The sequence below is a fragment of the Trichoplax adhaerens genome, genomic scaffold, assembly GCF_000150275.1.
Source record: "Trichoplax adhaerens TRIADscaffold_21 genomic scaffold, whole genome shotgun sequence".
Lineage (NCBI taxonomy): Eukaryota > Metazoa > Placozoa > Uniplacotomia > Trichoplacea > Trichoplacidae > Trichoplax > Trichoplax adhaerens.
The window spans coordinates 476,346-501,157 of NW_002060962.1; the positions used below are offsets into that span (position 1 = coordinate 476,346).

At 34.1% G+C, this 24,812-nt stretch overlaps 4 protein-coding genes across 4 annotated transcripts; 2 read left to right on the forward strand and 2 right to left on the reverse strand.

The window, feature by feature from the left end:
• Window positions 1-1,701: 1,701 nt before the first annotated feature.
• TRIADDRAFT_50992 (uncharacterized protein) lies at window positions 1,702-3,271 on the reverse strand (the record flags this gene model as incomplete). Its single annotated transcript, XM_002117110.1, has 4 exons — window positions 1,702-1,974; window positions 2,103-2,481; window positions 2,669-2,847; window positions 3,026-3,271. 4 exons carry the CDS (start codon window positions 3,269-3,271, stop codon window positions 1,702-1,704), a joined length of 1,077 nt encoding a protein of 358 aa, XP_002117146.1.
• Window positions 3,272-3,591: 320 nt separating this feature from the next.
• On the forward strand, window positions 3,592-7,046 carry TRIADDRAFT_61123 (uncharacterized protein; the record flags this gene model as incomplete). Its single annotated transcript, XM_002117023.1, has 16 exons — window positions 3,592-3,615; window positions 3,749-3,810; window positions 3,966-4,046; window positions 4,326-4,420; window positions 4,664-4,695; window positions 5,105-5,161; window positions 5,327-5,396; window positions 5,486-5,558; window positions 5,689-5,728; window positions 5,864-5,938; window positions 6,080-6,144; window positions 6,239-6,316; window positions 6,404-6,502; window positions 6,624-6,673; window positions 6,745-6,791; window positions 6,945-7,046. 16 exons carry the CDS (start codon window positions 3,592-3,594, stop codon window positions 7,044-7,046), a joined length of 1,050 nt encoding a protein of 349 aa, XP_002117059.1.
• Window positions 7,047-8,366: 1,320 nt separating this feature from the next.
• Window positions 8,367-14,754, reverse strand: TRIADDRAFT_64321 (uncharacterized protein; the record flags this gene model as incomplete). Its single annotated transcript, XM_002117111.1, has 24 exons — window positions 8,367-8,569; window positions 8,655-8,695; window positions 8,828-8,890; window positions 8,971-9,079; window positions 9,192-9,298; window positions 9,387-9,458; window positions 9,552-9,612; window positions 9,703-9,788; window positions 9,980-10,042; window positions 10,146-10,325; window positions 10,398-10,487; window positions 10,703-10,772; window positions 10,852-10,945; window positions 11,031-11,101; window positions 11,185-11,364; window positions 11,452-11,537; window positions 11,656-11,735; window positions 11,828-11,976; window positions 12,054-12,127; window positions 12,234-12,376; window positions 12,472-12,499; window positions 12,583-12,669; window positions 12,765-12,860; window positions 14,575-14,754. The coding sequence occupies 24 exons, from the start codon at window positions 14,752-14,754 to the stop codon at window positions 8,368-8,370; spliced, it is 2,412 nt and encodes an 803-aa protein (XP_002117147.1). The 3' UTR covers window position 8,367.
• Window positions 14,755-20,228: 5,474 nt separating this feature from the next.
• On the forward strand, window positions 20,229-23,758 carry TRIADDRAFT_61125 (uncharacterized protein; the record flags this gene model as incomplete). The annotated part of the gene is made up of 14 exons (XM_002117024.1): window positions 20,229-20,441; window positions 20,705-20,761; window positions 21,075-21,168; window positions 21,344-21,404; window positions 21,594-21,687; window positions 21,832-21,872; window positions 22,105-22,184; window positions 22,285-22,387; window positions 22,494-22,553; window positions 22,659-22,866; window positions 22,978-23,043; window positions 23,126-23,173; window positions 23,340-23,447; window positions 23,552-23,758. The coding sequence occupies 14 exons, from the start codon at window positions 20,229-20,231 to the stop codon at window positions 23,756-23,758; spliced, it is 1,440 nt and encodes a 479-aa protein (XP_002117060.1).
• Between the last annotated feature and the right edge of the window lie 1,054 nt (window positions 23,759-24,812).

A 24,812-nucleotide genomic window follows, 5' to 3' on the forward strand; every position in this document is an offset into this window, starting at 1 on the left:
TCGTATTGCGGTACAAATTTCATTTTTATCATCTACATGCGGGATTTACAGTACAACTGTATCACATTGATATATCTAAGCCATTTAGCAGTTTCGTTCTGGCATACCTGGCTCTTTAAAATACTGTACAGTAGCTACGGCACTGTATAGTGGGAAAACGAAGCTCAACTTTTATGACTAGTGATGAATTTTGAAAATTTAGGCTGTTGTGAATGTAATTGATTTGACAGTACACATACACCCAGTAGTCAATACAATATTATCTCTATCGCCCTAGAGGCACTGTTGAACTTAATGTACTGTTTTGCATTTATACGTGTACAGTATATACAGTACAGTATACGCGTATGCTATATGTACAGTACTGTATATGCGTGGATGTAAGTTAGGCATGTAATCTTTTTAAGATGTAGTACAGGATGATTTTGCAGTTTTGTTTTAAAATACTATCTGTAAGTACAGTAACCTCAACTGTGGATTGTTCATTGAATTGCAGGTGGCCTCATCACTTTTCAGCAGATGGATGTACCTTAGGCGTGAAACGATCACATTTACGTGTTATAGAACTATGCATTAAAAGTGGTGGAATTACTGTACTGTGCCGACTTTAAGTAGTGTATATTAAAGCGTAAAGGTGATAGTTTGATTAATAATACTCTACATATATAATCAACTAGTCGACCCCCTCACTTGTGATGCTTAGCTTTATTTATTTATTTTAGACGGTAGAATGCACTACATGCATATGATCGTCTCAAGTTAATGCTACACTCTACAGTAGTTTAAAGTTATTGATCTTGAAGAAATTTATTACCGTAGTATAGCCCCTAGGGGAGCAATTAAATAATATACTCGGACAGGACTACTAATATTTCAATCTTATAATTTATTGATCTACTGAAACATTTTACTTTTAGGGTAGAAGTGGCACAGGTGTGAATAGTTACAGCCACTTTGTATTCCTGTTCAACTGTAATGAAACTTTCATTGCATGGGGAAATAGACTAAACTCCAGGTCCTGTTATATAAGCACATCTTATACTCGTATACCGCACAGCGCTATTAAAATTGAATCTTTATTAGCTTATCTCTGAGGTTTATTCTAGTCAAAAAAGTAAAGTAATCTAACTTGCAGTCTCTGTCATCAAAATTGCTGAAATTCATCCATTTCCTGAGATTAGAATTTCGAATTTATTATCATTTTATGGTAGTATACTATCGGATGTTCTTTTAATGATTTCATATTCGGTTGCAGTTAGTATTAGATCTAAGTAGTTTACAAGAGAAATAAACGTTTAAACCTCCATTGGCGTCGCTTGAATATTTCAAGATTGCTACCTTAAATAAAAGGGCATTACTGTATACAGTACACCGTAGATCGCGATTAATGATTTGGCTACTGCATTACAACATTATACCGCGTATGTTTGTACAACATGATATTTATCTATACCGCCGAATGGTGTAAACTGTCCAAATCATATGTAATAGAGTAGTTGAGACAGTAGGAGACAAACGAAGACTGCCATCGGCTACTGTATCAAAATTTTCTGAAAAAAATATACTTAATAGCGGTATCGAATAGTATAGTACAATATTGGTTTGAATTTCCAGTCCAAATATTTATCGCCAGTAATATAATGAGCGCCTAGGTTTTTTAAGGCAAAGGCAAAACTGGTGAGTTAAAATAACTCGTCAGTACTACTTTCCAGAATCTTTGTCATCACTACTCTCTTTACCAGAGTCCAATTTCCTCTTTCTCCTTTCCAGTGCTGCGGCAGTTACCGCTTTTTGACGCTGTTCGGCCTTTTCCGTCAGTTCTACCAGACGGCCATCCTTGGCCAAGCACTTTAGTAGTTGCACAATCATTGGTAGATAATTATGGTCTCGCTTTGCATGCTCAATTTTGTATCGCAGACGTTTTTCTTCTTCTACTCGTAGTTGATGATTAGCTTCATTCATCTTGAGTTCAACCTATATTATCACCAGTGATATCAAAAATTATTCATAGCGATTACAGTATATAACAGGACTATGCAAGCATTAATACTTAGTGATATCAGGTAATTTATTGATAATTAATTCATAAAATAAGGGCATACAGTAGCATATTCATTTTTTAACTTGAGATAAGCTTCGGTGTCTTTTTTTGTATCCAATTTGGATAATTTCCCTTCCAGATCGGATAAATTAGATTGTAACTTTTCTAGATCTGCTTCCAATTTCATTTTGTGATCTGATACTACTGCCATCAAATTAAATCGAATCTCGCCGGTTGCATAGCTTGTCATCCGAGATTCCAAAATTGGCTTTACTGCTGTAATCCAATCCTCACCGCATTTGCCTAAATCGATTGGTCCGTCTTTTAATCCATCCAGCTCATATAGACGTCCGTTAATAGGTACATAGGCTACAAAGTGGAAAGCTTCTTCAGACTTATTGGATGAGTTCTCGAATTCAAACATTTGTTGTCTAGCAAAGCTGAACCGTTAATAGAAGCAGTATAAACATTATAAGTTAGATGTTCCATGGGGATCGCAGTAAATTTTGCTATCGTTATTGCAAGGACGTAGACGAGAAAGACAGTATATTAGGAATGTTTAAGAGTTACGAGCGAGATCTGAGATCTGCTTGACATATTCTTAGTGTTATCTACATAACTTCTTACCTGTTGTGCACCTGTCTTATAATATCCATATTACTTAAACTCAAGCCACGCATTGTCGGATCAAAATCAGCACTAAATTCCTTGAACTTGTATAACATCTCTCCTAACTGGACGTCTTTGTGGTTACAGTTTAGTAATACACTTAGGACGGCTTGAGTTGCACATGCATTGTTAATTACCTATTGAAAGTTAAAATTGGAAATTCCATGTTAAGTACATACCATGTTACTTATGATTTCGATAGTATACTGTGGTATTAAGGAGAGAATTAGCTAAGAAAGAGTGATACGTTATGATTTGTCTTCACTAAATATCATATTTAATGCAAGTTCAATCGAAAGTGTCTTTGTTCTTGACCTGTTTGGCAAAGTAGATTTGTCGAGAATCTTGCACCAGAGAACCTACAGTTTCTTCACCGGGGCGCCATTTGAATAGAAATACCAAACCATGAATTGGCTTCAATTTCTCAAATTCTTCTTTCTCTAGGGACCATAACTCTTCAACTTGTACTCCAGTAACACCAAAACCCTTTATGAGTTCGGTAAAGATGCGAGGATCACTATCAATCAGGCACCAATTTCCGGCACCGTCATCGTCAGCCATGATAGAAGCTTTGTTCAATTTGTAGTATGTTCTACCCGGGACTTCTCTTACTACTATGGATAGTATAGAAGTTCATGGTACGCGCTTCTACAATACTCCTCGCTTTGCGCACGCGCACCACGCCAACATAACTTACTAGTACAGTAACTGTACTGTAACAGTTCATGGTCCTAATGGTACGATACCGTACCGTACGGTACCGTGCAGTGCAGTACCGTACGGTACTGGAACTGTTCTGCTCTCGTTGACGATCACATGATGAGAAGAGCAAGCAGCTACTTCTTACTCTATACTAGTTAAGTATACAAGCGAAGGCAATCATGGCTGATGATCATGATCAAGAAGTATGTCTTTATTCGTCGCTAGTTGCACTTATACAAGCTATTTTATGTATCAAAAGTACATTTCTTTGTAGAAGAGACCATTGAGATTATAGTATTATTGAACATACATTGATATTGCATCTATTTTTGACAGACACTGGATGCGGAAATAAGATATGGTAGCTATGCTATTGGCTCTTTTCCAAGAGAATTTGGGTAAGTCAGTAGTCAGACTCATGTTTTAGTACAGGAGTAATAGTAGTTTATGTTTTCCTTGAATACATGCACTTTGTTAGAAGTAGATGCTAGCAGTGATAGAGGTTATTGCAACAGGCTTAAAGTATTGTAATTGCTTTATTTTGCTGGCATAGATTGGCTGGTGAAGTGGAAGACAACCTCAAAGGGATTGAAGATAACGATTTACCCAGAATTTTGTTGATGGGTTTAAGAAGGTAAGATGACAGTCGTACTTATTTCTAGCTATTTTCTCCATTCATTTTGATAGATCATGTAATAAATGGATAATGAGGAGGTACATTAGGTATAGAGACTTACAGTATTATTGCTGCTGTGCTTACCTTGATTATCTCACTTGAAATGATGATGTATCGTTGTATATAATTTGTTTGCATAACTTATCCTACGTACAATTCGATTGATAGGATTATCATCATACCAGCCATATTATGTGGAAAACTAATTTTTATCACGACATAATCTTATCATTATAGAAGTGGAAAGTCATCTATACAAAAAGTTGTCTTCCATAAAATGGCTCCAAATGAGACTCTCTTTCTGGAAAGTACCAATAAAATTGTTAAAGATGGTACGTCCATTTGGATAGATTACAATATCGGTATCAGTACTTTTTTGATAGCCTATGATCGTAATTAAGAGTATGTCTCTCCAAATAAGCAGTAGAAAATGTGATTGAAATAGCTATAAAATGGATACAATTTACATGCTAAGTAATTGATCCAATGTACATTTTAAATATTTGATATATACTTGAACGTAACATTCTATATAATTGATGGTATCACATTTTTATCAATGATTAATTATATAGATCTATCCAGCTCATCATTTATAAAATTTCAGGTACTATAGATAGCAACGTAACATACGTACGTGTATATGCCATGAGCATTTTTGGATTATACAAATTAATGCCAAGTACTAAGAATCCACAATGTATTATTTTCTAGATATGGGATTTTCCAGGCCAAATAGATTATTTCGATTCAGCTTTCGATGCCGAATCGATTTTTGGTAATTGTGGAGCCTTAATATTTGTAATTGATTCGCAGGCAAGTTCAAGTAATTTAGTATCAATTTATATTAATTGCTTTACTTTTATTCTCGCATATACTGTCTACCTATATAGTGTTATATCCTCAACAAGTTTGTTTCCCATAAGTTATAATTTCACATTAATTCAGTACTACCGACTGCATAATACCATCAAAAATAGTTGAAGAATTAAAATAAGTCTTTTTCTTTCTTTTAGGATGATTACTCTGAGGCGTTGAATAGATTGAACACTACAGTCATAAAAGCTCATAAGGTATGCCACTGTTAGCATGTACTTGAGTTTTATGACAAAATTGAATGAATGAATTATTTTGTTTTTTTGAGCTAATCTTGTACACCATTATCGTCAATCGATTATAGTTGAGCTTCTGTACTGTATTGTACCTATCGAAACTAAAATGGTCTTTATCGCATTTAGGTCAACCCAGACATCAAATTTGAAGTATTTATTCATAAAGTTGACGGACTCTCAGATGATCATAAGATTGGTCAGTTCATATCTAATAGCGCTAACAACTCTTTTAATATAATAATGCTATCAAGTAAATGAATACATTTGGTGATGTTTTTATTATAGAGGTACAGCGTGATATCCATCAACGCGCCACTGGAGATATGGAAGATGCGAGTTTGGAGTCAATTCATTTGAGGTTACTTATGCTGATGTTGTTACAAAATCTAGGAAAACAATGCGCTTGCGTATTATTATTCTGTCTATTAATAACACAACGATACTGTTTTAAAGTTAACATGTACGCATTTTTTTTATCCCTTTTATAGTTTCTATCTAACAAGTATATATGATCACTCGATATTTGAGGTATTTGGTGTACTTACTCTTTGAATAATTTGTCAAACTAGCTGTTGATAGAAATTGGAACGATTAGGATATTAGTAAAGCTCTGCATAGAACTTAACGATCATGACAGTAACAATAAACATTTTTATTGCATAGGCGTTTAGTAAAGTCGTGCAAAAGTTGATAAAGCACTTGGGAACATTGGAAAACTTGCTAAATATTTTCAACTCTGTAAGTCTGTTTCTTAACACTGGTGAATAAGGAGTATCTTATGTCATCTTATTGAATGCATGGCTCTGAATATTTTTAGTCGTATTTAACATGGAAGAGGGAATATGTTTATGTTTTTCTTTGTAATTATTATTGTTGTAGAATTCTGGTATTGAGAAATCATTTCTATTTGATGTCTGCAGTAAAATTTATATAGCAACTGATAGGTATAATAGCTGATTTGCTTTACAAAATTTATAAACATTAGCTATATTCGTGGTGGTTAATCAAATTTCTTATTTTATTAACTCGTCTTTTTAGCTCTCCAGTAGATATGATCACTTATGAACTTTGTTGTGATATGCTGGATGTAGTTATTGATGTCTCGTGCATATACGGGTAAGAACTAGAAGCCATTATAAGACTTTAGTAAAGTGTTTAGTTATTAAGTAAACGAATTTGCGAAATTCTCGCCGTTATCTCTAGTTTGCAAGAAGATCGTGAGGGTAGTGTGTATGATCAACGTTCAACTTCTATTATTCAATTAAATAACTCAACGGTATTATATTTGAAGGAGGTTAACAGGTAAAATAATTACTTTTCTATAAGTTGATAAATAGTAGACACGATTCTTTCCTGACTTTTCGATATCTTTTTGGTTAATCTGATAAAGATTTTATATTTACTTTTGTAATAATTAATGTAGATTTATAGCACTGGTAGCGATCCTAAGAGAGAACAGCTACGAAAAGCGAGGTATACTATACTATACTTTTTTGATATTATGGTATTTTGAGCTTTAATAATTTGCGTCAAATGTATTGTAGGCTTAATTGATTACAATTTTCATTGCCTACGAAAGGCCTTGCAACAGGTTAGTTGACTAGAAAAATAATAGTTGTTGCATGATAGATTAGATACAGTACGTAACGTTTTACTGAATTGCTTCTAAATATATTTGCTATTTAGCAGAATGCTTATGATAATAATTTTCATTGCATCTCTTTTAACACTTATTTTAATCCAGGTTCTGGAATTAGATAAGCGAAATCATCTTAACAGCAATGATAGCAGTGCGAGTGTTGGAGAAAATATTAATGATCGAACTGGAAATTCAGTTATTGCATAAATACGTGTATATGCATTTACGTATATATTGTTTATTTGACTGCTATTTATGATCACTAATATCATGTATCACGTAGTTGAAAATTTCATTTCTAATAGTACTGAATTTCTGTTAACAGCGCGAGCCGTCACATTGTACTATATATTGTTACTGTTATGTATGTAACAGTGTCGTTATTGGGCCGCTCATACGACTCATACGGTGATTCATTTTCAAATATTAGAAAACCTCTATTGATTGGGCTTATTAATTAACGTTATTTTACAATCTTGATAGCAATTCGATACTGTTTATTTGTGCGTTTACACTGTGATTATAGATTTCTAGTTCTGCTGCTGTGGTAGTGTAATGGCGAATATTTCCTATAAGTCTTATGTAAAATATGTACTGTATCAATGATTTTGTAACTACTATTGTCCATACGGAAGTACTTGTGGCCCGTAAGTAGGATTATACGAAGCCATTATCGATTAATACTACGTAGCTATGTTACGTTTTCGTCTAGGTATAATATGTTGATAGCGTTAGTATAAAATTTTCCACTGTTAATCATCCATGATAATAATAAAATTTACTTATTGATTGGTCAAATATTATATGAGTTACATCTTATCTGCAGTAGCAGTACTCACAGAAAGAGTATAGAATGAATAAAACTATGAAAGTATTGCATACTGTAAGCTAGATGCGATTGATCAGACGTTATTCGATGGTTTTAAATTCGTATTTCATCTAAATTATTTCTCTTTTATTTCATAATATATGCGTGCATATTATATTTGAAGAGTAGGGTTTCGTATAGTTGCAGTTAGAGGAGCCCTTAGAATCTATCCTAGTATAGCTCATCAAAATCTAAACTGTTCCGATTGATAGGAGAAATGAATAGGCTGAATAAAGTTTGATAGATTAAACTACCCGGTGGCAATCATGTTAATGCTTATCTTAGAGAGATAGTTTTCATTGCATACCAAAATATTAGTACGATGGAGAGTATTTGCTTTATTAAGTCAATTTTATGCAGCATTTGATATCACTGTTAATTACTTAGGTAATACCTCAGTAAACTACGCAATACACATACTTCCGATATCAAGTAATAATTTGCCATAAGCATGTTGTAATAATTTGCATATATACAGGAATCCTGAAAATAAAATACGGAAGCCAATAAAATTTGTGTTGCATAAAAGCTATTATCATTAATGGATGTATGTAGAACTTTACAACATAAGCTTCGAAGGTAGTCATATCTGTTTAGAATATATTTTTTGTTCGTCTTCTAAAGTCTGAAAATAAGGCGTATGGCGAATAAAACTGATCTTTATGATTTATTAGCTTTCTTATTTATTTCATGTGGTAAGACAACTCCCTCTAGGGCTTCGCTGTTTAAATTCAAATTGGCTAGCGGAACCTTCCAGTAATTAAAGTCATTATATTCCGCTCTGCTAATTTCAGCAGTACGTACATTCGAGTATAAAATGGGCGGAAACATATGATCAACAAGTTCGCCAAGCTTCATATATCTTTAAGAAAAATTAAGTTAGTCGATAAGAATACAATATTATTTTACGGTAACTGAAATATAACAATATGACAACACCAACTTACGATGACTGAAAAGTGTTGATAAGATCGTTTCTGATTTCTCCCTATTTTAGTTTAATCAGTCGTATAATGAAGATTAATTATTCTCTTAATTACGACATACATGTACATTATAGAATTATAAGATTAATAACAGTCAACTTTTTATCTTATTTTTTAAGAAAAGTTTTTCTAACCTTTGTATTTATGGTAAAAATTCTGCCAACTGGTATCCCAACAGCACGATAAGAAAATGCGTCCTAGTAAGATAAAAGTTAATGGATACTTCTATAAGCATTTATTAGAGAAAGCTGTAGATGTTCCCGTAAAAATGAATTACGTTCAATCTATTTCCGAATCCAGAATAGTAGGGATTTTCTGGGAAAAGCTTCTGTAAATCACGTAAGCAGCCTATCTTAAATTTTTCCGGTTTCTTTTCAATTACTTCTCTAAAATACAATAATTTAAGCAGTCAGTCATTCAGAATAGCGTAGTGAAAATAGAAAATGTAAAAATTCGATCAAAATATTTTCTTAATTGTCATGCTATTGTCTACAATACCTATGGAATGATTTTATCAAAGATGAAGGTGATAGCATTAATGGTCCATCCGGTAGGTTTATATTACCCTGAGTCACGCTTTTAAGGAAATTCTTAGTGATGGATGACTAAACGATTTATAATACACAACGGCCATCAACAGTTAGTCACAGTGAGTCAGGTGCAACGCTAACGGCATCATCCGATATTACTTACTTGGCCTATAGAACGTGCTGATAGGTATATAAATTGATAACCATTCTTTTTAACTTTCGAAAAGAATTCCGCCTTGAGAGATACAGAGTTTACCATAAGATAATTGTCTATAGTAATTCGTGGAAAATTTTTCAATAAGTAAGCTGTAATTTCTAGTAAACTTACTACTCCGTTCTGTGTCCAATCTCTACCAAAAACAGGCAAGATTTGGCCCATCACATCGGATCTAATGAAAGACGTTATACAGGCAAGTCAATCTATAGCTGAGAATGGCTAATGCACAGCAATTAAGAGAGAATTCGAAATATACACGTACTTAGTAATTGTTCCGTCGATATCAGATATTACAATCTTGTCTTTGTAATTCCACAGATAGATGGATGCGGAAACCGATGCTGTACCCTAAACATTAAGTATTCTGTTATTCTTTTCAAGTTGAAAAGTTGGCAAGGTACACCCATTGCGGGATTGTATTTGTAGATAATTTATAATTAGCTGCAATATACATGTACTTCCGAAATAAAGGTGAGACCTCGTGTAAAAACTATTACTTCGTTGCTTTCTACATGGAATGATACAGTATGATAACTTACTTGATACTTTGATGATACCGAATAAGTTATTGTATTGTCGCCTTTCTTTAAATTCAATTTTTTCTAAAATCCAAATCCATACATATTAAGAATTAGAATCTGTGCCTTTGAGGTATATTTTTGATTACATAAAAAGTTCGATAAATGGGTACAGAGATTACTTTACCAATTGATCAGACGAAAGGCGCAAAGCTTTCTTGTAATTTTCGCTACAAAATGATTCTACTTCGTCGCCACCGTGACTTTTTTTACCATTATTGTTTGCTTCGATATTTTCTTTGCTACCGGTAGATTCATCGTCCGTTCCTTCGTCACTCGCTGAAATCTCGCCATTCGATACTCTATGCTATATTTATTAAGCAACATTTGTGATTTTTATGCCGCCCATATCACTATTGTCGTAACCGGAATAAATTACCTTCCTGGGAACTTTGTTATCGATTTGTGCTTTCTTCGTAGGTGACGGGCTTCTCCAAGAGAACCATGAACCAATAGAAGACTTCTGAGTCTGAATTTATGGTAAAGTATTAAATTGGTAATTATGCCAAGTACAAGGGATTAATGGTTATAGTAGAATATTACTATTGAATATGACCTGATTATTTCGCATATGCTGTCCAATTAGTTTGTCAACAGTATCCTAAAAGAGCATTTTTGGAGTACAGATCGACTTTGAGTATCATTATGGGGAATATAAAAATGATTATCTCGATCATTTTTCACCTGAGGTAATGGTTGTTGATACAACATCATTGACATTACCATTGGTATAGCAACTTGCCACGTGTAATAGCTATATAAAAAATAGGTAAGTTTGATTAATGAGACGTGAAATTGTAGGTAAATATTATTGTTTAAAAGACAGTACTAACTTATCGGCAATTCTAACAACTGTTTCATCGTCAAAGAGACGATTAGGGTTAGCACAAAATTCTTCATATGAGATAACGGAGGCGTTGAATTTTTCTGTGAGCACAAAAGATATTATTGGGTTTTTAGCATACTCGGGTTAATTGACTGCGACTTCTTTTCAGTATTAACGAACATCTACCTTGAGAATTAGGGTCATTAATGGCAGAATTGTAGCCACAACTGGAGATAGCAATATCGGCATAATCTTTGCTAAATTCAATAAAAGTTCAGTAAGAAGGGCTAGTTTTCACTGGATATCAGCAAGCATATTAAACAATGAAACAATCATTTACCTCGTGTTTTCGCTTTCAAGACTAGGTGTAATCATTGGAAGGCTCTCGGAAAGGTGAGTAACCTTATTATTCGACGTGCTGCCTGTCGCGGCAACCGTAGGTAAAGATAGCTCACGATGCATTTCACGCTGTAGTATAGATGTTTCTTCATTACTATCATAGGAATTACTTTTTTTTGACCTAGACAAGGTAGAAAACGTACCGTTAGAATTAAAAGTGAAAATTATCAGCGGACACTACATTATAAGTACAGACATAAAAACAAACCGATTTGATCTGAGGTATTTTGCTGTAACTTCTGGGTCTACATCCGGTTTACTCAGCTCTGACAAATATATACCTCCATCATTTTCCTAATGATTATTATCATAACAGTGACATAGAGAACTTATTAACTACAATTAATTCTTAAGAACAGGGTTTCCGCGAACTATATAAATGATGTTACAACTGACAGTCATACAACTTTACCTCTGTTGGCGCTTCTCCTTTTTGTGAGTCTTTCCGACTGATAAATTTTATCATACTGCGTATTAAAGATCCATTATTTTCTGTGGATTTGGTAATTAGGTCAAACATGACGCTACAGTTAATGGCATAAAATTTGTTTCTAGACGTAAACCCTTCATTATTATTCAAGTACCCGTATATTCTTTGGTTTTTTCTTTGTCAGCTTTGTCCCAATTCCAGTTTTCTTCAAAATCATCGTATGTTGTATCTGATTGATGTAACTCAACTTCTGTATCGCTGTGTGGAGAAGTATGAGAATCGAGAGGAATAGCATCTACAGGACTTGAATATAAAGATATTTCTTAGTGAACTTAAGTGCAATTTTTTCTTGTTACTTTTATTCAAAAGTAATTTTATACCTTGATCTGGTAGGGCTGATATCACCATCCGAAAATAAGTAACGTTCACCATCGTGATCACGTAGTCCTTCCCACTGATAATTAATGTTAAAGTACTAGAATGTTAGACTGTATCAACTAGATATACTAACATGACTGAGTAACAATCGACTGAGTGATCGTCGTGAAAATTTTACTTACTTCTGACTTCCTAGAGGGAATACTAATCGCTTCTGATATGCTAGAATAAGCAGTAATTTCTGAATCTGAGAGTGCATTTTCGTTCAGTTTATTGTGATCACCATCCACTGGTATAACTGTATCACCTTTGTTTTCAATATCGACTAAGGTCCATAAAGAACAAAGTGACGAAAATATTTAGTAATGTTCATTCCGCATAAATTTTTATCGTCCTATTCTATTTGTTTTATTGAGTTACCCTTGACGTCATTGCTTGGCGAAATTGACTATGGAAGATACAATAATATGTTATACTTTCACTATTTATGCTAAATATTGAATATGAGATTATTTATTTGCTAGGAGTAACCTGTTCAGAATGAGGATTACGGTGGCTTGGTTCAATAGAGTCATCAGCGAAAGTAGTAATAGGTGAGGTGGATAAGAAAGAAGGCACCTAGTATAGTTAAAAAGCTTACGTTTACTACAAAATGAATAAAGTATACTTTTATGGTGTATTTATTTCGAAGTGATTTTTTGTTGAGGTCATACTGGAGCGTCAGTTTCTTCGACGAAAAAGGCTTCACCAGCATCTCCTAGTTTCATGAATATATCCGGAACGGATTGATTATTAATTTCAATGTCCACCTAATGGGTGATAAAGGATAAATAAATATTATTGCATTTGATATAAAAATGTGAATCAATTTGTTAGTTTACTATAGATATGTGATGTACATTTCTCTTTGTAACGCAGGTGACTTGCATAACTTTATGGGATATCGCTTAATAATGATAGTTGTCTAATAGCATAATACAGTAATCTAAGAAGTTACAAATTTAGCTTGGTGTCTATTACAGCAGTGTGATCTTCTAAGTTATATACTTCAATACTGATGTGAAAGCTTGTGCAAGGTAGTGTTAAAATTATTGCTATATAGTAGTTTAAATAAGGCAATTTGTATCTACGAGTACGACAACATTATCAACTGATTAGAACGTTCTTACGATGAAGTTTTAACCAAGTATAACATTAGTCAAGGGTCAAATTGTCCTCATTTCCAAACGGTAGAAGCTACTGCATGTAGATCGTTTGTATTATGTCTAAGCTGATCCTGAGACATTAAAAGGCAGACTATTGTACCCAACAAGTCCAACGAATAATTTAAAACTTTAGAATGATGTTTTTGTCATTTATTTACAATCTGGTAAATGGATTTTTAGTACTAGTACTTTGCTTGGATGGAATTATTTGGAATTGGATAATCCATTACAGTTGTATATTACAGCGTAGACCGCGATTCATTGAGATGTTTTCTTGTACTGCAAAAAGACGTATACAAGTATTCCAAACATGTAGTGCAAGTGCAGGAAAGTAGAAAAAAGCATGAATATTACATGGTTATGAAGACGTAGCATCGAGTCTATTCTATAGTAGTTTCAAGACTTAAAATGAGCTATTTGATACAGAATTTCTTATTTATTTATTATTTTAATTTTGTATGAACGGTATTATAGTATATTGTGGGTAGAGTTGTCTAAGCATTCGGTGCAGTAGTATTTATTTACTATCGTATTATATTTATTCATAAAGTCGTATACAGAGTATCCCAAGATGGTAAAGAAATATTGTTGGTAAAACTGCTGGGTTTTATTGAAAAATTGGATATTTTTTATGAATGTAGAACTGGACAGCATACTACATGATCCAACCTTTCAACAGTGTGAAGTTAAAGTTCTCATATTTGATGGAGAAGCTAGGGTTAGGTTACAAGTTAGGTCGAATCAATTGTGTCTCTACGAATATTGTTATGACTAAACTTGCTCACTCTAGTACTCAGTTTTATTTTCAATCAACTTGTCAAAAAGGATGACTACAGTCAAGGAAAACTAAAAGTACAACTAGCCATTTCTGTAACATGGACAGCTGCGGTAGTCCTCAGCAAATAAAGTAGTATAAGCGTATTAGCTAGGGTTAACCTCCATCCAAGAACAGTATGTTGAGTTCACCCCTACCTAATACGATACTATGCATGGACGTAGTAGGATCAATATCGCACGTATGGTATTGTTTCTGATGTCTCATTTTGTTAAAACAGCAGTAATGGTCGCATTCATAGGTCATGATGAGATTAGAACAATTGAGGAGTTGGAATATAACAAGTTGGAGTACTAGAGTGGCATAATTTGTCATCATAACATGTGGCCAAGTGTATCCTTTGTAGCATGGTAGTGAGGGAAAACAAGCGTCAGGAAGTCTGCTCATTGATTGCTACTTTGTAGCAACGTTGCATTTCTATTGAGGGTAAATTTGATACTCTACTACTAGGTTAGAAGAGAAAAATGAGTTTGTATATTTTACCACTTTCTGACGACTTCGTAAAACGCCAAGCTTGCCAAAACGGACATGAAATGGAGAGCATGAATAGCTACCATCAGGTTGTTCAATGACAATAACGTCGATAGCTCCTGTTAATGTAGCAGGATTGATACCATTGTAGAATTCTTTGGTTAATGACACCAATTTGCCTATGTAATCCATTTCGATGAGGAAAACAATTCTAGAGCATGGTGTTTACTTCTCCAACTTGTACAAGATAGTATAACGGCTTGAAACAGATGGCCAATACACTACTTGGTGGCAATTTTTTCCCAATTTCGAGCCAAATGGTTGTTTAATGCAAATATACAAATAAAGCTCCTCCTGTACTCCTACTAATGACCACAATCATAACAATGACTAAAATCAATAACAGACAGCTCCAATGACGTGAGCATGGAATGAAATGCTAGCCACAATCAATGATGGTATTTTTCAACTCAGTTTTAATTTTGCTTTATTTAAACACCAGCAGTTGATATCACGGCTAAGTAGAATAGTGTAATACTGTAACTTGAATTGAATAATTCAAGAAAGAACAAAAAATAAACTGCACTACCTGACTAAAAGATCATTGAAAATGGGGAATATTGTCGTCAGTTCTGAGCGTACTTTCTTCTCGTGGCTTTGTATCCCAAGTAGCTGCAAACTGTGCAACGTATCATCACCTACAGACTACAGTACAGTACTGTAGGGTAGAAGATGTTGACGTGTCGTCTGCCGCCAGTCATTTGAACCTATCGATCAATCAGTTCATACTAACATTGATGACATCACTCGAGTATCGAGCATGAACGTCATAATCATCATACACTGTACTGTAGACTGTAGACTGTAGCGTACAGTACAGTGCAGTCGTCCTTTCCATCGATCACATGATTCAATTCAGTCTAGCGCACGTGACATGGTGTACCGGTACAGTACGGCTTACTGACTGACGGTACTGGACCGCCTGTCGTGTTATATAAGCTGTACGGTACAGTACCGTACTGCACTGTAATACTGTACACTATACAGTACTGTACGGTATACTGCGTCACTAGTTTGCTTACGGAATGGAACGGAAAGAGATTGCTTAATCTCTCACACTTAGCAGTACAACCGTGCGGACAGACAGAAATTCAGCTTTATTGACAGGCTGTACGGAGTACAGTACAGTAGTAACAGTACTGTACAGTAAAGACCCATATTTTACAGACTTACAACTATGCGGACAGACAGAAATTCAGCTTCACTTACAGGCGGTACTGAGTACAGTACAGTAGAGACCCTCCTTATTTTGCAGACTTACAACCGTGCGGACAGACAGAAATTTAGCTTTATTTACAGGCTGTACTGAGTACAGTACAGTAGAGACCCTTATTTGACAGACTTACAACCGTGCGGACAGACAGAAATTCAGCTTTACTTACAGGCTGTACTGTGTGCAGTAGAGACCCTTATTTTACAGACTTACAACTGTGCGGACAGACAGAAATTCAGCTTTACTTACAGGCGGTACTGAGTACAGTAGAGACCCTCCTTATTTTGCAGACTTACAACTGTGCGGACAGACAGAAATTCAGCTTTATTTACAGGCTGTAGTCGCTGTACTGAGTACAGTACAGACTGTACTAGTAGAGACCCTTATTTGACAGACTTACAACCGTGCGGACAGACAGAAATTCAGCTTTACTTACAGGCTGTACTGAGTACAGTACAGTAGAGACCCTTATTTTACAGACTCTCTAAAAAGGGTCTCTAGTGAACAGTAAAGAAGCGTGAGAGATATGGAGATGAGGGAGTACCTTGAGGATAAAGTTTCTACACTATTTTACAGCACACTAGCTTTCATGGATTTCCATCATGATGCTATAGTACCATACATAGAATCTCTTCATTACTGTACAGTACATAAGAAGTTTTCTACTGTTTCCAACTTTTCCCTGTTGGACTGTGTAATAAAATCATAAACAAACTAAATTCAATTCCATTTTTTTGGGGGGGGGGGGGTTATGCTGTACTGTACACTGTACAGTACAGTACAGTAAGTAATAAACATTGAAAAATCTCTTGGAATTTCAATTTTTATATTCTGTATGACTCTGCTCTATACTTGGGCTTTTACATGACGTTATTGTAGAGGTCAGGATTACTTGATGTGCTTGATCTATCCTTCATTAGCCCATGCTAGATTGACATTTTTATATAGCACCTCAAGCGATATCCTACAGTAGTACTGCCGTTGAATTTCATCATTCAGTAGCAGACGAGTGTGCTCCTAATTACGAACTGCACAGTTTACCACTCGTGAGAATAATGCATAGGACGCTTTAGAGGCATCTTCCATCGTCATCCTCAGAAGCATTAAAGTCAAGCTGAAATGTCAATAGCACAAAACGCTTACAAGTTGGAAAAAATAAAAAAGTCTCAGGGTGGATATTGGATACAAGTTCAGGTCATTGTTTAGCTTCTAATTCACTATCATAATTAAAGGCAAACTTTATTTGGACTGCATCATACCACATAGTGAGACTGTATGACTCCACCGGTGGATGACATCATTGATATGGTCATTGATGGCAACATTGAAAGGCAGACGGTTCGCTGTGTAATTCACCTCACACGCTTCAGCCTCATTATTAGAATTTAGAATAATATACTGTGGTATTTGCATAAATCAATATTGATGTTCATACTGTATACTGTAGAACAAGCACTGTACACACTACTGTATACTGTAGGCTATCGTGACCAGTGCAATCGACTTGCGCCGCTCGTCACAACTGATTGGATTGAAGCTATTGAACGCTTCAGTGGCAGTCGGTGACTCGGCGTGAGTCATTCACTTCAGTTAATGGCGCAGTGGTAGAGAGAAATCAATTTCTTGGGGTTATTCGCCATTGAAACTTGAGCAGTTAAAGTGGTTCTTCTTTTTCACTTGCAGATAGTTTTTAGCCAGCATCCCTTTAAACTGGAGAAATAGCCTATCCACGCATCCTATCAATCCTTTCTCAATCAGGTAGGGTTCCATTGACATTTTTCAGTGACAATCACCAGTCACCATCGATTTTAGCCTGAGATAGGTGTACATACATTGTCAATTTTCCTTCTTGAATTTGGACTTTTGAATCGATCTAGTAACCTTTGACTTATGTTTAGCAATTAGGATTGATTGATCCTCGTTATTATCCTAGTCTTTAGAATACAATTATTCAATGGTCGTTTAGACGACTAATGAGAATATACTGTACTCAGATCAACATTACAAGTCTACCGTAGTTTCACTTGAAGGGACAACTTAAAATTGTCGGTGTTTGAAAACAGCCGTGGTCAACTTGACCTTATTCAAAAGTTACTTTATCCTCACTCATGTAATGTCTTTGATGGATGTCGTACAGGATAAAAGTACCTGTGCAAGTGTGCATTATAGCTGCATCTGAGAGGTTTTTACTCCACGGTCAATAATCGACAAGGTGCACTTTTGCATCATCTGTGCTACTTTTCTTCCTCATTACACCCGCTACGTAGCCTGTAAAACAGACGAGTACAGTAGTGTCGATGACACATCTTATTGAGAATGATCGAATGATTCAAATACCTATTCGCCGCAAGCTATTTTCGATAATGGTAGTTCCTAGATGCAAGGATACAGTGCATTCGCTCCAGCCTTCAATTTCTTACAGGCCTTGCTATGACTGTAATGAGCACTGTATATTGCCATAACTTCGCCACCTATGAAAATATCTCAAAGTCTGAAAAAGAACCTTTGCATAAATTTGAGTACACTGTTCACTAACCAAAAAAAGAATAATAATAATTCGACCGATTTGGGAACATTCTATCGGTAGCGGACTGTGGTGTGATGTTAGCAAAGAAACGCCGAAATATTGCTTATATTTTTACAACCCCCTACCGACTGTTATAAACGTCGTTTACTTGCCTTCCCTCTATGACTATACCGCATTCGCTGCAGTTGGTGGATCAAGTGAACTGAGTGTAATAATAAACTACAACGACGTATGTTAACAGCATTTTACTGCAGGATTTGAATGTTGTAATTCTTCATTACTCGAATAAATGACTCCAACAAATTAATTATTCCACATTTGACACCTATATACTGTATTAATGCACGATTTACTGCAGATAGACTTTCGAATGAAGTATTGTTACTGTACTACGGAAGGGTGTCCCAAATCATAATGATGTCAAGGTACTGCATGGAATAGTATTTCGATCGCGTTTCTGTTTTTTTATTTGCACCTATTATTTTTTCACAACATTCATTGAATAATAGCTTGAACTTTGAATTAATTATACTGTATTATCAACCAGCCTTGGTCGATGTTGTTCATATATTCGTACAATGGAAGCGATATCTTAAGTGGTTCGAGACGATTCTGTAACTCAGTAATCGTTAACGAACGGACGTTCCAATCTATACGTAGTACGCACTGTACATATAATGATATCAGAATACAGTAGAACTCAAATTTAATTTGCAAAACGTATACGCTACCACGTACATAATGGACAGTTTTTCACTCGAAATTAAAATGAAACCTGCTTCGCTACGAAACACCAGTGTTATAAATTTTGTGTATGATGGTGATCATAGTAGTGCTATTAGCTAAGTTGGTACGATTGCAATTTTACGTTTTAAAAGCACTAAATCAGGTAAAATTATGGATCAATACGGCATCTAATTAATTATAATGAATAAAATTAACGAATTATTTTATGTAGATCGTTATATATATTTACGTTAACTTAGGCTTAATATTGTACTACAAGCATTCCTGGTTGACTGCAATATTTGTAGACAAAATGTACTTTATTGTGATACGGTAGAACGAATTGTTCATCCTTTTTGGACCGACGTCTGTCAATAATCTTTACTACACGTACAGTATATCAGTCAGTTTATTAATGGGGTGAAGGTTTCTTTAACATGGATGCTGTGCAAGAATAACACTTCCCTTTGTACAATGAAAGGAAGCTTGTTTATAGTTTTGAAAGCATAAGTAATAGAAATGCCACTCCTAAAATAGCTTTGCGTTTGTGTATCATGAAACGATGCCCTTTTGTGCTATTGTACCCGATTTTACAAATAATTACCTTGCTCTGTAGACAGTATACAGTTATTAGTATCGTAACAAAGTTCTTTGCAAATCGCAGTTATGAATACTGTACTATTTTCCTGTAAACCTATTTTAAAATCTCAAAATCTTTTTCGACATCGTTAAGAAATCGTTATAGTTCAGCAATAATTTACATTTTTCACCTTCTACAAGATAGGGCTAGCCTGCTAGGTACTTTTCATTTGTAACCAACCTTTTTTTGCACTGATGTCTACTGTGAGTTATCGTTAGGGAGTTCACTGCATTTTGTTTATTTTAACTTTTCCAAGTTGTTTCTAAATGGGAATGTACAGCGCGTTGTACATACTGTACTTATTGGCACTAATAGATTAGATCAGACGGGCAAATTATTGAATCTAATTTTAAATAACCGTAGCCAATTTTAAAGTTGTCAGGTATGCTTATATTTTTGGGGGTTACTATTGTTTCTCCAATTATAGAGAACATAAGGACTACAATTTCAAACATTAATGGGCATTTGCTAGACCTATTAGAACGACAATACATCTAATCATGATAAATAGTAGTGGAATACGCCATGGTATGGGAGTTGAAGATAGTGACAACGAAGGAACAACCGAGTCCGAATCTCACAAATTTCATCTTGGAAAGAAAGTGTCTAAATTAACGGATTATATATTCAAAGGGAAGAATAACGGAGATAGCCATAGCAACTCTTTAAATATTATTAATAAATCCGATCTCAGCCGGTCTACGACTGATCTGGTAAGCGCTATCAGAACTCTTTCTTTAAGCTCATTAATTATAGGATACTACCAAATGCTGTAACAACTTATATAGTTAACAATACACTGAACGAATTTATTAAATTAAACTATACGCGTATCATCTTTAAACGTAGTACTGACTGACAAATTTGTTGTGTTATCCAATAAGCATCAATGATGTACTAGCAAATTATGCTTACAATTGATGCCAGGCAATATAGTAATTCACGTACATCATTGTTTTCATTGCATTACATTTAGAATGATGAAACATTGGGGGATGAAGAAGATCAACTGGATGGATTTCTTGATAGTCAGGTAAAGCTACGACGGTGCGGCTCTTTATTGCCATGTTTAGTACTATCATTGATAGTTCTTAACGCTACTATCGATGCTTTGATTTTCTCCTAATAGAAGCTTTCTCTTATTGTAATTTTCTGTGACTACTTAATGTTCATTGTGGATCGTGATAACGCATACTGTGATGTAACTTTTTTATATTTATAAAACGAAGTAATGAGGAGTCCAAGTCCAACTTTTTCATACTATGTCTTTGCAGCTTTGGATTTAGACAGCTACTATGTAATGTCACTACAGTATATACTAATGGAAATTTTAACTTCTTGCTTAGCGTACTGCTATAGTAGAAGCTGAAGTAGAAAAGTTAAAGAAAAAAATTGAGTCAATTAAGGAAGACATCAATGAATTAACACAATTTCAAAACGGTACGCGTAGCTTGTGCTGGATATTAATCTGATGAAGGATTGCATGCCATTTCATAGTTTAACCAATCATTTAATAAACTCTTAATTATTTGTACTGATATATCGATATAATTGATTAACTCGAAGATCTGATTATTTGGCAACTAATTATTATATGCTTTTATTTGATATACAGAAGTTATTGCTGATTACTTAAAGACCTATGATGATAACGATATTAGTCAAGATCAAGCAAAGTTAGTGAAATTATATGATGGTTCTTCATTGGTGGCTGTTATCAAGTGATATATAATTACCGTATATAACTTGGTAGCAGTTACTAGTTGCTATTGTGCTAGTCAATTATCTGTTTAGTACATCGGATAATAAAACACCGCTAAGGGAGAGTCGGTAATCGAATAGCCATTTTCCTCATATAATTTTAGGAAAAAGAAAGTCTTTGACAAAGAGGTTCAAAAGCGTCAAAAAGAAATTGCTACTAAACAGCGATCTTTAGAAAAACATAATAAACTGTTGTCGGTAAGTAACTCAAGTGGTTATAGTTGTCGTATAATACGTCCGTAAGTTAATAATAACTTAAGTAAATGTGCAATCAATTTAATTTGGCTAAGACACTATTACGGGTTTTTTATCTTTAATTGAATTGTTATCATAATGTATTAGGAACTTGTAAATGACCCTCGACATCATAAAATGCATTTACGGTATGCCACATTTTATTAATTTTATGAGCAAAGTATACATAATCAAGTTTGCTATGTGGTATTAAGTAGCTTCTACCTAAATGTACTTTCTTTAGCACAATGACAAACAACATAAAATCCAGTTTATCGAGGTAGAAATTTAAACTTTATAGACTTTTAGATATTTAAGCAAATTTGATACTTGATGCGTAGATGTTACCATTCGCTGAGATAATATATTCTTTGCATGCAGCGCTGTAAGCAGTACAAAGCAGTTATTAATTCCGAAAACGTCGACACTAGCGGGTAGCAATGAAAATCTCCATCGGCTTGGTAACTCTAATGGATATACTGTAGTTCTTAAAGTTTTATGCTAATTAATTTGACAACCTGTTCGATTTCGAGTAAAAATAATTTTTGTTTACTCTTTTAGATACAGAAGCATCTAATAGTTTTAATGTTGTTGATACCACGGATGTTCGATCGAGAAGTATAAGCGCTACGGAACCAATTGTAAAGTCTAAGAGCATCCATAGGTATACGAAACACTATCTTGCATATCTAGTTATAAATTTTAAATAAAGTTTTATCGAGTAGTTCATCGAGAATATGGTGAATTAAGGTTTGATATTTATGTAGTAGGCCTGATAGTAGAAGTGGAACTGAATTTCCAGAAACAACAGATGAGAAACAACTTCTACGGTTAGTAAATTAAGTGATACCATTTTTGTTCTGTAATTGAATTTTATATAGTAATATTTTAACGTTCATGCTGCCGTACTTATAAAAAATAAATTTTTTAAATAGTAATTCAACAGAAAGTATTTCTAAAGTATCACGCAGCTCAAATGAAGCCTCTCCAACTGCACAGTCGGAATCGTTACAGATAAAGATTGAAGGAGAAATTATGCCTGCTATTAATGAATTGAGAAATACCGTTAAGGCACTTTCTACCAAAGTTTCTAGCCTCAAGAAATCTCAGCAAATTTTAGAATTAGCCATTGATAGATCAAATGTAATCAACAAGAACTGAATATTGCTTGTACTGTAACAGTAATTTACAGTATATCTATAGTATAAGTTTGTATAATTTACGCATTTCATGACTAGTTTTGTATATTGTTAGGAGGATAGCAAGAATCGATTTCAAGAAATAGCTGAGGATTATGAAGAAGATAGAGATCATATTCATGTAAGGTTATTCATATTATTTCGCTAATTGTATTTTTTTTTAATTGATGAACTTGTTTTCCATCTATGTATTGTCTGAGTAGAGTATTGAGGATCAGCTGAATGAGTTTATTGACCTTCGACAAAATGAGGTAAGATGTACCTCTTATTATAGTTATAATGTTCTCTCTGCAATACGACTCGTATAGTAAATTGGTGGTATTCAATCTAGTTAGTTTCAATGAAGCTAATATAATTAAATTCTCTAGATGGACCTCATATACTGTATAATTCTAACATTTTGGTTAAATTTGATAGACGTATGAATTAAAAGCTGAATTGGAAAATGTTGAAGAACGAACGGATTATCGCCTAAATGTCTTTTCTGGAGATTTAGATGATTTTTTTAGCTCTTATCATACTAAAGTTAGTAGCTCAGCTTCTGAGTGCAAATGTATTGCACCATAGAATTAGTATTAGATTGCCATTTGAGTTAATTGCTTATAAGTGCATTTGCATGTAAATTTTAGATAAAGGAAATAGAAAATAGATTAGATCAGCTGCAAAAGCCTATGGATTATGAAGGTTTAGGGTTAAAAAGTGGTGATGCGATATCTTCAGCCCTGAATATTGGCATTAGTTTTGCGACATTTTTATTAATGTTTGGCAGTGCTGTATTCAAAGGCATTAGACCTTTTATTAGAACTAAGTATGCCAGAATGTTAATTAAATTGTAGCAATGTTTGTAAAAAATGAAATTCCTTTAGAATTTAATGAAACTAAGAAATTGTTTTGGTTTGCTATTACACAGAGCTCGCTTATGCATAACATTGGTAGCCACATTGTTCATTGCAATCTTTTGGAAACGCATGATCGAGTCTGATTCGACTGATACCCTGGATGAATGGATCTTATATAACTTACCATTTTTGAAAAAATTAAGATTCTATAGAACTACATGACAGATTGACAGTAAAGTGCAAAACAGTAATATGGCTGATTATATCCTACGTATTATATTTAACCTTTGTTAATATTGAATGAATGTCCGTTATTTTATCTTTTTTAAAATCTCTATTGATATATAATCTGGTGCTTCACAAGACAACCAGAGTTGCTTCAATGGTTTGATACTATAATCTGTTGCAGGAATTTATTCATTGCTCTGTAACTTCATATTGTATGATCATGTTAGAACTGGATTAACTTGATCGTTAGATGTATATATATTTATAAAAAGAAATTTAAAGACTAGGATACGATAGAATGTCAAGCGACTATTTTACTACTTAAAATGTTATTCTATACTTGTGGTGGCACTGAAGAGTATCTTCAATAGTCAATACGCAAGCTAGAAATCATTAGTCAAGATGAATTACACATTTTTGAATCATGGACTATTTAATTTAAGGTGATTGATTGCAATCACTGAAGGGATACTGCAAGTGATGATAAGAGCAAATGCGTATTATATGTCAGTTATAATTTAATAAGAAAATTTCAAACTGAAACTATTTTACAATCCTTGCACATAGTTCTACGTGAAAAATTTTTAAATAGGTTTTATTTTACGCATTTGTTTATTGGCTATTAGAATACAATATCTAATTTGACTATTTTTTAGAATTCGATCGCTGCTATGATTTGTTGTACTGAGGTGCTATTCAGAATATCTGTTAGCGTATGATTTTATATACTGTTTGGATCGATCTCAATTGCGATTATGATGTATCGCGAAATATAATTTACATAGGCTTAGTACATTTTCAGGTCATCAATCAATTAATTTAT